The following is a 12,811-nucleotide window of genomic DNA, read 5'->3' on the forward strand; positions in this document are numbered from 1 at the left end:
GCCACTCTTTGAACTTCTTCCTCTTCTCGTCAATCCTCTTTCCAACTTCAACATCCCACCACCATGTTTCCGAGTGCCTCGGTGGTCCTTTTGTCCATCCACATACCTCACCAACGGCTCCCAACAGATTAGCTTTCATTGACATCCAACCACTTTCAAGCTCAACCACATCATCCTCTACCCTACTCAGCCTCTCTTTTAATGCCTCCCTTACTGTCACCTCTTTCAACCTCCACACCTTCATTCTCGGTTGGTACTTCACCCGCCGAGCTCTCCTCGCACCTTTCACCCTTATGTCGCAGACAACCAAGTGGTGCTGTGAAACAGCCTCCTCCCCCGGGATCACCTTTGTGTCCCGGAGGTGCCCCCTATCTCGCCTACGCACCATCAGGTAGTCAACGGTTGTCGTCGACCCACCTGACGTGTATGTAACAAGCTTATTGTCCTCTTTCTGGAACTGAGTATTACAAATCAACAAATCAGCTCCATCAGCAAACTCCAAAATCCTTTCACCTTCTCCATTTCTCACACCATATCCGTAACCCCCATGAACTCCCTCAAAACCGTCCATACTCCTTCCCACATGTCCATTTAGGTCTCCTCCCACCACAACAACTTCCTCATCTTTCACGTTTTCCATCAGCTTCTCTATCGCACACCAGAACTTGTCCTTCTCTTCATCGCTTCGACCAACCTGCGGAGCATATCCCGAGATGACGTTCACCAAGAGCTTTCCAATCATCATTTTCACCATCATCAACCTATCACTCACTCTAGTCACACTCACCACACTGTCTACAAACTCCTCAGAAAACAGGACACCAACACCATTCACGCCCTCCGGGCACCCTTGCCACACAAACTTGTATTTCTGTCCCTGCCTACCCTTCACCATTCTCACACCACTTCCCTTCCATCTCGTCTCTTGCACACAACATATGTCCACTCTTCTTCTGACCAATACTTCCACCACTTCTCCTGATCTCCCTGTCATTGTCCCTACTGAGGTGTGTCAGGAACTGAGTATTACAAATCAACAATTACAAATTACAAATATTACAAATCAACAATCAACAATTCTGCATGGAGTGGGCAAAAATTTCTCCCAGTCGATGTCAGAGACTGGTAGACAGTTATAAGAAACACCTACTTGAGGTTGTTTCTGCCAAAGGGGGCAATACCACCTGTGAGAGCCAAGGGTGTACTTACTTTTTCCACATGCAAAATTTGCATTTATGCTTATTTAAATTATACAACGGACTACAAAATGTAAATGTTTCATGATATTTGTTGTATTATATCACCTTTATCAATATTTTTGAAATGAAGATCAAATAGCTGTATGTTGAAATATGTTGAAAAAGTCAAAACTTTACATGGGGTGTACTTACTTTTTCACGTGACTGTACATAATGGAGGGAGTGGGAGACGAGAGAGAGAGAGAGAAAGAGAGAGAGAGAGAGAGAGAGAGAAGGAAGCACAACAACAGTAGGGAACAGGGACATCAGGAAATCTGTGGAAGAGAGAGGGCTGGGGCAGGGTACACGGGATAAACAAGATGGACAGTACAGGGGCTTTCAGGAAAGAAAACAGGGAATTTAAAGTAGGTGGGTTTGGAGTGGATTAACGCGGATAGAAAAGATCAAGGTTTTGGATGAGGGAAGATATGAGATGGTGGTGAACAGCTGTTTTAAAAACCAGGAGGGAGGAGTGGGATTGAAGAGAGTGAGGTAGTTTGTTCCAGAGGCTGGAAAAAAGAGGAATGAAAGAGTGAAGGTGAGCAAAGAGTCTTCATTTTGGCAGTTTCACCAGAAGAGCGTTGCTCGCAGATATTGTGCGTCCTGCAGGAATACTTGGGGGATAGAGCACAGACAGAGCAGGGGGTGCAAGGCCGGAGAGGAGTTGGTAGAAGATAGAAAGACTTTTTGCTCCCGTCAACCACGCCTGGAAAAAGTGGGGTGTCACCCTTTGATCCTCACCCCTCCTGGGAAGCATAAAAGGCATAACTGTCTGGATAAAGAGATGATCGACTGCAGAAAAACCGGGAGACAAAAAAAGGAGGAAGAAGAAACCCAGACAGGGAATATAGAGGAGCAGAGGAACGGGAGAGGAGCGTCAGAGAAAGCTGGGCGAGGGTTCAATCTCGGAGAGCAAGACAATTTACTCCCCATTGCTCTTTCCCTAGTATCGGGAAGCGACAGACTTGTCGGTCTCTCACGTGGTGAGCCAAGAGGTCGTTCAAGCCTCACCTTGCTCTTTTCTGTCTGAAACCTTTCTACCTTTCTCTCTGGTGTGAGTCTGCTTTGGCAGCAATGTTATGTTTGCATAGGTACGATTGTATAAGGGATTTAGTCGGGTAAGATCAGCACTGTGTGTTTTTTCTTTTGTACATTGCCGCACCACACAAATTTCCCCATTGTTGTTGTCTTTTACCACACCACATGAATAAATGTATGTCTGCTGTACCTTGTGAATAAAAACATTGTATTAATGTGCCGCATGTCTTTCCTCGCACCCTTTTTATAAATAATTAACCACCTACACATGTTTTTTTCTGATCTGATCTTGTGATGACTTTTCCTCCATTGGTCTAGTATTGTCTGAACTAGCGATAGACGGGACATTCTTTCCCACCGATTGGCTCCACGACGAAGCTGGTAAGTGTCTGGCAGCTCCTCTCGGCTGCACCTGATTGACTAGTTAAACAGACACATACCGAGGGTGTGATCCCCGATTAGGCAGGTCATGTCCCCTCCTTCCCTACCTCCCAGGTAAATGGCATCAGATGGAGGACCTTGGGAGATTTTGCCTTCTAATTGGCATTCGTGGTTGGCTAGCAACCCGCCGGACAGCAGAGTCATCCGAAGCCGGCGACCTCAGGATCGGAGGTTGAGACAAACCCGAGGAGTCTCCCCTCGTGGTGAACCCCAGATCCCCATAACAATATATATGATTTGACAAGTGTCTGTTTTCATTCTCTGCCCTGAACCGCTGGACGAAATTGGATTAAAATTGATGGTTACACTTGGGATGTGCCCAGGATGCTTTTAAGTGGATAAAAACAAAATTTCATACTCTCGGACTCGAAACAAGTTTTATTATGAACACCCCAATTCATCAGACGATGGACTCACCAGCAGTCAGCAACCTGAATTTTAGACCAATGGGACCATAGGCGTCACATAGAACATCAACCCCCTCTGCATACACATTTCCTCCGTAGCAGTTTGGAGGCATCAGGGGTGCTCTGTGTGAGAAATAAAGATATAATTATACAGAGACAGTACAGAATACACCAACAACGCTGGCATCGCAAAGTTAAGTCATTATGATAATGAACCGCTGCTTCCTACCTGGCATCGCTCAAAGCATTGCCAGCATACACATGCATCCGCTCTACTGTTGCTCCATTAGGAATCTGCAGAGATGCCAAGCCGTGCGCATAGTGGGGCTATGGGGAGAGGGGAAGGGGAAGGGCATTAAAGTCAGACTAGGGATGGAGTTTTAAGTGCGTAAAGATGTTAAAAAGGACAAATAGGTTGTGAGTGCAAAAGTTAGGTTGAGATACAGGTGTGCGGTTGCCCAGCATTCTCACAGCAAACTTTGGTGTATCAAGGCGAGCATCCAGCCGGAAAGAAAACGACAGACCACGGAAGTTCAGGTGAAATAGTTGCTCAGCAGCATTGTACACTTTTCGGGTAAAGGAAGGTAAGGAAAGAGAGAGAACATAGAATTATTATAAATGCACAATACTGTCCGAGAAAAGTGATCTGGCATTTTTTGTCTGCAGGAGATTCACAGAGAAGCTGAAACGTGTATTTCATGCAGGACAAGGCCACAAGGCAGCGCGATTTTAAAAAGGTTACAAAGGCATTTGTAGACAATTGAGAAATCGCGAAACTATCGATTTTAAAACCTGTGACGTAGGCATCATGAGCTTTATGCTCAGATGGGAACGCCAAACTTTGTTTGCCTTTGGCATCATGCAAGCATACCCCCAGGGTGAGTGGCTCCAAACGACTGATCAATCTGCTCTATAGTTGGCGGGATTGTTGGAGAGTTGAAATGAACACCACTGAAACACAACACGGGGTCAAAGGGCAAACAGGACAGTCAGCGTCTCTTCTGCATGCTTCAAGTTTTGGTGATATGAATCTTTTGTTCGTTCACCTTACCAGTATTTTAGCTTCACTTTACTTAGATTGTAAACTTCAATTATCTGTGCACACACACACACACACACACACACAAAAATGAAGAACAGAACAACAGGGGAGGGGGGAATTGACCAAAAGTCATAAAGTGTGGTGAAGGGAAAACAGGAGGGCAACAATGCAAGGTTGCGCATGCATTGTCCCCAATCCAAGTCCATGACATTTTCTATCTTCATTAACCTCCTTACAATTTTCCCTCCTTGGAGTTTCCTTCTGCAACAATCTTGTCCAACCCATGGATCCTCTCCTGCCCGACATTCCTCCGCATACCCATTGTTTATCCAAGTCTGCTTCGATCTTGCCCTTGATCTCTGCTGTTGGTGTATTCCTCCTCTCTCTACCGTTCCTTTTGTGGACATATGTTGTGTGCAGGAGACGAGATGGAAGGGAAGTGGTGTGAGAATGGTGAAGGGTAGGCAGGGACAGAAATACAAGTTTGTGTGGCAAGAGTGCCCAGAAGGCGTGAATGGTGTTGGTGTCCTGTTTTCTGAGGAGTTTGTAGACAGTGTGGTGAGTGTTACTGGAGTGAGTGAAAGGTTGATGATGGTGAAAATGATGATTGGAAAGCTCTTGGTGAACGTCATCTCAGGATATGCTCCACAGGTTGGTCGGAGCGATGAAGAGAAGGACAAGTTCTGGTGTGCAACAGAGAAGCTGATGGAAAACGTGAAAGATAAGGAAGTTGTTGTGGTAGGAGGAGACCTAAATGGACATGTGGGAAGGAGTATGGACGGTTTTGAGGGAGTTCATGGAGGTTACAGATATGGTGTGAGAAATGGAGAAGGTGAAAGGATTTTGGAGTTTGCTGATGGAGCTGGTTTGTCGATTTGTAATACTCAGTTCCAGAAAGATCATAATAAGCTTGTTACATACACGTCAGGTGGGTCGACGACAACCATTGACTACCTGGTGGTGCATAGGCGAGATAGGGGGCACCTCCGGGACACAAAGTTGATCCAGGGGGAGGAGGCTGTTTCACATCACCACTTGGTTGTCTGCGACATAAGGGTGAAAGGTGTGAGGAGAGCTCGGCGGGTGAAGTACCAACCGAGAATTAAGGTGTGGAGGTTGAAAGAGGTGACAGTGAGGGAGGCATTAAAAGAGAGGCTGAGTATGGTTGAGGATGTGGTTGAGCTTGAAAGTGGATGGATGTCAATGAAAGATAGTCTGTTGGGAGCCGTTGGTGAGGTATGTGGATGGACAAAAGGACAACCGAGGCACTCGGAAACATGGTGGTGGGATGATGAAGTTGGAAAGAAGATTGACGAGAAGAGGAAGAAGTTCAAGGAGTGGCAGAAGGCGAAGGGTACAGGAGCAGAAAAAGCAGAGCATGAATGTTATAAGGCAGCCAAGAAGGCTGCAAAGAAAAAGGTAGCAAAGGCGCAGGAAGCATGTAAGAAAATGTTCGGAGAACGCTTGGATTGGGAAGAGGGTCAGAGAGCGGTATTCAGGATTGCAAAGCAGATAGCGAAAGAGGTGTGATGTGATGGGGGTGAGTTGCTTGAAGGATGAAGTGGGACAAATCGTTGTGGACCCAGATGGAATTAAAGGAAGATGGAAAAGATATATGGAAATGCTGTTGAATACAGAGAATGAATGGGATGGCAACATAGAGAGTAACCCAGTTTTAGGACCGGCAGAGAAGATAACTGAGATGGAAGTTGAGGAAGCGATAAAAGCAATGAAGAGTAGAAAAGCGGGAGGGCTGACGGGAGTTGTGGGAGATATGTTGAAGGCAGCAGGAAGTTGGGGTGTGAAGAGAAAGACAGAGATCTGTAATCTGGTGGTGAAAGAAGGCCGCATTCCAGTGGATTGGGAACCGAGTACCCTCGTCCCTCTATACAAGGGGAAAGGTGACCCTCTGGAGTGTGGCTCGTACCGAGCGATAAAGTTATTGGAGCATGGAATGAAGGTATTGGAAAGGGTGTTGGAGAGGAGGATAAGGAAGAAAGTGAAGATCGACAAAATGCAGTTTGGATTTATGCCAGGAAGAGGAACGACAGACGCGCTTTTCATTGTGAGGCAGGTGCAGCAGAAGTACATGGAGAAGAGGAAGAAGTTGTTTCTTGGGTTTGTTGATCTGGAGAAAGCATTCGATAGGGTTCCACGTGAAGTAATGACATGGTGTTCAACCTGCATAGAGATGGTGCCTGGAGTCTTGGCCCGACAAAACCTCCTCCCCTGAATCGACATGCTGGACGGACCTAACCTGCAGGAGACTGACCATCCGCACGCAATGCCAGCTTTTCGAAGCCGAGCAGTAAAATTGTATTTACCGCACGAGAGGCTCAGAATAGTGGACTGGAATAGTGATAGTAATGGCGAATGGTATACGGTGTAGAGGGATGGTAGATCTACCATCCCTCACATCGTATCTTTGGGCAAAGGAGCAGTAGTTTTATGGGGTTTGGCGGCGAGAGCTAGCCCGGGAGGGTTAGGATAATGATAGAATTTAGAAAGATGACCATAGGTGACCGAGATTTAAGTAGTGACTTTTGTACAGGTAGTGGGGACATAGAGTAGAGTAGTTGGATGATAACGACGAGGGAGTGCAGTAGTATAAAGGGATGACGGGGAAGCACGAGTTTTAGAAGGGAGTAGATAGCTTAAATGATGCTGTATGTGTGAGCATGAGGTTTCGCATGAAATGAGGAATTGGAATGAGATTCCCGGTGAGCTTGTTGAAATGAGGCAATGCTTGTGAAAGATGTGTGTGTGTGTGTTGAGTGATTGACTTGCATGATGTGCAAGTGAAGTACAGGTGTGTGGGATAAATGGTGTGGAGTGAGTAGTGTGGAATACGTGGAGTGGAGTGTATGGTGCGAAGGAGTGGATGGGGGAAGGATGGACCCCTTCACGAGTACCCGGGGAGGGTAGATTAAAGTTAGGTCGAGGGAGTAGGTAAATTGTGGTTGGAGAATGACATCTGTGGTGCGGGTAGTAGGAAGAAGTGTTTTGTTTGGTGCATGAGTGTATGGAATGGCTGGGCGTGTGGCCTGTTAGTGAGTATGGTTAGTTGAGCACTCCGCCACTGGTAGTCTGTCGGCCAGGTGAGGCCGCAGGTAGGCTCTGGGAGCCAAGTAGAGTTCAGTGGGGCCCGTGGATCCCGAGAGAGGACCCGGGTAGCCCGATGCCAGAGGGGGCATTGGTGGGGTAAGGAAGCCAGAGGGCCTTCCCCAGGTTAGGATAGGAAGGCGCTCGGTAAGCTCGGGTGGCAACTGCAGTGGCGGAGGTGTGCAGGTGAGCGGACCTGCTGGTGAGCCACACGACCCAGCCCTGAAATTGTGCGAGGGCACAGGTTGAAAAACCGGGGGAGTGAGACCCCAAATTGGAGTGCACCACAGACTGGTCAATGGGAATTTGGTTTTTAGAACCACATAGAGTAAAGATGGCCAATGGATTGGCAGGGCAAGACCCCGGGTAGTTTAACTGTGTTAATGTCATTTAGGAAATAGCTAGGATGAAAATCTCTTCGCACCATCTGCATCCACTCACCCAGGTGATAGAACTCCACACCAGATTTTGCAAGCATTTGGAATGTAAGACGCATCATGACGGAGTGTGACATTGTATGTAATTCCATCCCTTCCTTTTTGGGAGGGATTGGTAACGAATTTGGCATGAGGGGAAATATGGGGGACGAGACAATAGCGACGAATTTGTAAAGTTGTAAATTGTGTAAATACGGGTAAGGGCAAGGGTAGGGTAGGTGACATGGGGGGTGACGAACGCTAGGGACGAGCTTTCTCAGCTCGCTCTCCCGCGCCCTTCATGTTGCATTGCTTTGATTTGATGTGTACCCTTGCGCCCCTGCCCGCTGATCTGCTTGTCCTTCCTTCCCCACTCATGGGCCTTGTTCTTTTGTGCCCGGGGGAATTGTGCAGGTGCCGCAGTTGTGCGCCCGCACCGTTGCTGCCTCCTGCCTGCACTGATGCACCATATGGACCACACGTTCTGTGGCCTGGCACCACATATGGACCACACGTTCTGTGGCCTAGCACCTTATGGACCACACGTTCTGTGGCCTAGCACCTTATGGACCACACGTTCTGTGGCCTAGCACCTTATGGACCACACGTTCTGTGGCCTAGCACCTTATGGACCACACGTTCTGTGGCCTGGCGTCTCTGCTGGGACCGACCATTGATGCCAGTGGTGTCTGCCTTGCGGACCACTGTTTTAAAGTGGCACCCATGCCCAGCAGTGGACCACCGGAGTTGGCCCTGCTGGCCAAATCAATAATAAAAAGCGGACGCGGTTTGTGCCCTTTCTTATTAAAATTAACATCAAGCAAGAAGACAACCAGAAACATCGGCCCAGCAGAGCAGAGAAAAAGAAGACGTCATCATTTATTATTTTAAAAATGTGATGACTGTGCATTTTGGTACTTTTTGTGTGGATGATGGTGCTTATTGATGCATTTCTTTATTGGTGTATCGGTGCAGTGCATGGCAGTGGTATTTTTCCCCTTCTCAAAAAGATATTTTTCTTCCCACAAAAGACAGGTCCTGGGTGACAGTTTGTAAATAATTAGTGTTTTTGTAAATAATGCTCCCCACTGGCTAAATGTTTAGTTTGAAGACAATTCCGTAATTCAGTTAATTGTGGGCGTGAGTCGGTTAGATAGGATGCAACGCAGCAGGTGGGACATATTTAGTGTTAAAACTGTCGCACTCAGGGTGAGGTTAAAAGTAGAGGGTAACCAGACCTAAGTGTCACATTAAGTTAAAAGATAGTTCCTTTTGTTTCGGCTCAGGACGAGCCTGGAAAAAGGGAGGGTGCAGTGTTGCGGTTTTAGAACCCACACTTGTAAATAAATAATTACTTGTAAATATCCCATGACATTAAAGGTTAAAGGTTGCACCCCTAGTTAGTCCACAAGCAACACGTAGGCCACCATAGGAACTCGGTTATTTCCTTATTATGTGTTTTAGATAAGGCCGTGTTTCCAATAGTTGAATCTGCATTGCATCAATCAAATAAGGAGTAGGCCCTTTTGTTCATTTTGCGACCTCTCTCCAAATTCTGTTGCGCGCCTTGGTTAGTGTTCGCTCAGGCGCCACCATTGACACCGCTGGCAACAATGGTATGCGGTCGGCTCGAGGAAGAAGGGGGTGGAGCGCCAGGAACAAGGTGTGGCCACGTCAACTCACCATCAAAGGCGTGGCCGGTAAGCCCCCACCAGCCAACCAGGGCTGATGAAATATCACTGGCGGGTGTGGCTTGATGAAGCGCGTAGTGATCTTAAAGCGCATTATAAAAGAGCGCGCGCAAAGCCCTATTACGGACTTGAGGACTGCGCGGAGACGGCTGGTTGTAAAGGACTTGTTGGAGGCGCGCCTATTGTGAGGAACTGCTTTTGATACGGAGCGCACATTGGAAAAGGGGGGACTCACTCGCTGGCGCTGAATGAGAATTGGAGAGAGAGAGGGAGCGTTTAGCACGACCGTCCATCTGTGACACGCTAAAGGACACGAGCCTTCCCCCCCGCCATATGTAAGGTCCGCTCGCGTCGAATGATACGCGCGAAGCTGCCTGCCGGGTTTTCGCCCACGGAACCGGAGCCTCACCTGGAGCCTGGACCCCATCGCCTGGAACATCTACCTGGACCTCCCACCCTACCAGCTACAATCCCGTGTGAGTGTGTATGTTTGTCTGGGGTCGTAAGTTAAGACTGTGTAGTTAAGCCTACACTGTGTCCTTCTTCTTTTTGTACATTCTTTCCTTTCCTCTTCTTTTTGGTTGTAAATAAATTCACCTTGTTCTTTCTTGGTTTTTCCCTAATCTGATCGCCTCCGTCTTTTCTTTCAATTGAGTACCTGTGGCACGATTTCGGAACCGCTAGAATCGGGTTTAGTCTCTTGGTTAATGGCTCGGGCCGCGGATTGCTAACCGCTCGGCATTATCCATCATATCCGTGGTTCGAGCGGGAGTTATTCCCTCGTTTCCGGCGGGCGTTAGTACTTAGGTAGCAGCAAACCCATAGGTCTAGCAAACCCTACCTAACGCCACGCCGGGAAGGACGTTATAGCTTCCCAGCACTCGGGACGGCCAGCATAAAGGACAAGGGGATTAATCCCCCCTTGATAAGGGGAGCGCCGACCCCCGAGATCCGTAACAATATATATATATATATATATATATATATATATATATATATATATATATATATATATATATATATATATATATATATATATATATATATATACACATATACATAAATAAACATAAATATATAAATATATACATATATATATATTATATATATATATATACACATATACATAAATATATACATAAATATATACATATATACATAAATATATATACACAAAGAATTAAGTTAAGCACCCCCCCCGTTTTTTTACAACCTCGCACATTACAAGTTTGTTGTCGTCAAAACAGTGTAATATACCCATGTTATTGCTATATTTTCTGGAGAAGTGATATTATGGTCACATAAAAACATAACAATCATGCCGTTTTCAATATTTTATTCTGAATAATTTAAGGTGAAATTTTTTGGGAATTTTAGGCATATTTTCACCTCAATTTAAGTATGGAGCTATAGGTCCATCACGGACAGTGTGGATGACGTTTATGTTTTCTAACGTACAGTCATTGTTCTGAGAGGACCTCTAGCGATCTTTGCGTCAATAACGTGTGTAGGACCCACGTGATCGGATCACTGACTCAACCCTACGTCTCATAGACCCTGTAAGCCGTCGTATGCGTTGCTGTGGCAGGTTGTTCCATTCCCGATGTAATGCACGTTCCAATTCATCCAGATTGGCTATTGGAGGGACCATCTTCGCAATTTGTCGTCCCAACATGTCCCGAACGTGCATTACATCGGGAATGGAACAACCTGCCACAGCAACGCATACGACGGCTTACAGGGTCTATGAGACGTAGGGTTGAGTCAGTGATCCGATCACGTGGGTCCTACACACGTTATTGACGCAAAGATCGCTAGAGGTCTTCTCAGAACAATGACTGTACGTTAGAAAACATAAACGTCATCCACACTGTCCGTGATGGACCTATAGCTCCATACTTAAATTGAGGTGAAAATATGCCTAAAATTCCCAAAAAATGTCACCTTAAATTATTCAGAATAAAATATTGAAAACGGCATGATTGTTATGTTTTTATGTGACCATAATATCACTTCTCCAGAAAATATAGCAATAACATGGGTATATTACACTGTTTTGACGACAACAAACTTGTAATGTGCGAGGTTGTAAAAAAACGGGGGGGGGGGTGCTTAACTTAATTCTTTGTGTATACATATATACAGTCGTGGACAAACATATTGGCACCTTTGCACTTTTTTCAAATAACTCACAATTTTCTCGGAAAATAAGTTGAATTTTATGAAAGTATTTTGTCTCCACAATTCTTTATTTCACTGTTAATATTACAGAACCGTTTTATATTCAGAATTTAATATATCCTTTTAAATCAGAAAATAAAAAATGGCATTGCCAGTTATTGACACCGAAGACTTAATATTTGGTAGCACAGCATTTGGACAAAATAACTGCAGTCAAGTGCTTCCTATGGCCATGAATGAGGTTCCTACACATTTGTACTGGCAGTTTGGCCCACTCTTCTTGTGCAAACTTCTTCAGATCTCCCCACAGGTGTTCAATGGGATTTAGATCTGGACTCATTGCTGGCAACTTCAGAACAGTCCAGCATTTTGTCATGAACCATTCCTGTGTGCTTTGTGGTGTGTTTGGGGTCATTATCCTGCTGCAAGACCCCTGACCTTCGAGGGAGACCTTGCTTTCTGACACTGGGTTGAACATTGCGCTCCAAAATGCCACGGTAATCTCCTGATTTAATGATGCCATGCACACATTCAAGGCACCCAGTGTCAGAGGCAGCACAGCAACCCCAAAACATCACTGAACCTCCTCCATGTTTGACTGTAGGGAAAGTGTTATTTTCTTTGAAGGCTTCATTTTGTTTTCTGTAAACATAGAGATGATGGGCTTTTCCAAAAATCTCTAATTTGGTCTCATCTGTTCACAGGACATTGTTCCAGAAGGATTTTGGGTTGTTCAGGTGTGTTATGGCAAACTCCAATCAGGCTTTCTTATGTCTCTCTCTCTCAGCAGTGGGGTCCTCCTGGGTCTTCTACCATAGAACCCCCTTTCATTGAGCTGGCGACGGATAGTGCGAGTTTAAACTGTCGTAACTTGTGTCTGAAGGTCAGCTTGAATCTGTTTGGCATTTGATCGATGTGCTTTCTCCACCATTTGAATGGGGCTGTCTCACTACATGAACAATCCTTCGCTGCAATCTTCGATCAGGTTTTCTCTTGCGGCCACGTCCAGGGAGGTTGGCTACAGTGCCATGGGCCTTAAACTTCCTGATAACATTGCGTACGATGGACACAGGAACATCAAGGTCTCTGGAGATGGACTTGTAGCCTTGAGATTGTCCATGCTTGGCTACAATCTGGTGTCTGACCTCCTCAGACAATTCTCTGGTTTTCTTTCTTTTCTCCATGCTCATTGTGGTGCACACAGTGACACAAAACAGCAGAATGACTCCTTTTTTCCATTCACACTGGTTGAATG

The 12,811-nt window shown here is 46.0% G+C and overlaps 1 protein-coding gene across 6 annotated transcripts in view; it reads right to left on the reverse strand.

Moving 5' to 3' along the window:
* Nucleotides 1-12,811, reverse strand: part of PHAF1 (phagophore assembly factor 1) — a 70,257-nt gene that overhangs the window by 41,454 nt on the left and 15,992 nt on the right. For 3 of the 6 annotated variants that reach the window (XR_013625037.1, XM_068131231.2, XM_078787028.1), the window contains exons 4-8: nt 4,176-4,219; nt 3,996-4,075; nt 3,596-3,690; nt 3,354-3,418; nt 3,135-3,247 (exon numbers count right to left, since the gene is read on the reverse strand). Coding sequence is in view for 4 of the 6 variants with exons in the window: in XM_068131231.2 (XP_067987332.2) it covers nt 3,135-3,247; nt 3,354-3,418; nt 3,596-3,690; nt 3,996-4,075; nt 4,176-4,219 (397 nt within the window). In the remaining 2 variants the exon portion in view is untranslated. Of the gene's footprint in view, nt 1-3,134; nt 3,248-3,353; nt 3,452-3,595; nt 3,691-3,995; nt 4,076-4,175; nt 4,220-12,811 lie in introns of all 6 variants that reach the window. The other 3 variants (XR_013625036.1, XM_068131230.2, XM_068131232.2) reach the window with 1 other exon arrangement.

The sequence above is a fragment of the Myxine glutinosa genome, chromosome 11 (assembly GCF_964187855.1).
Source record: "Myxine glutinosa chromosome 11, kmMyxGlut1.1, whole genome shotgun sequence".
In the NCBI taxonomy this organism is placed as follows: domain Eukaryota; kingdom Metazoa; phylum Chordata; class Myxini; order Myxiniformes; family Myxinidae; genus Myxine; species Myxine glutinosa.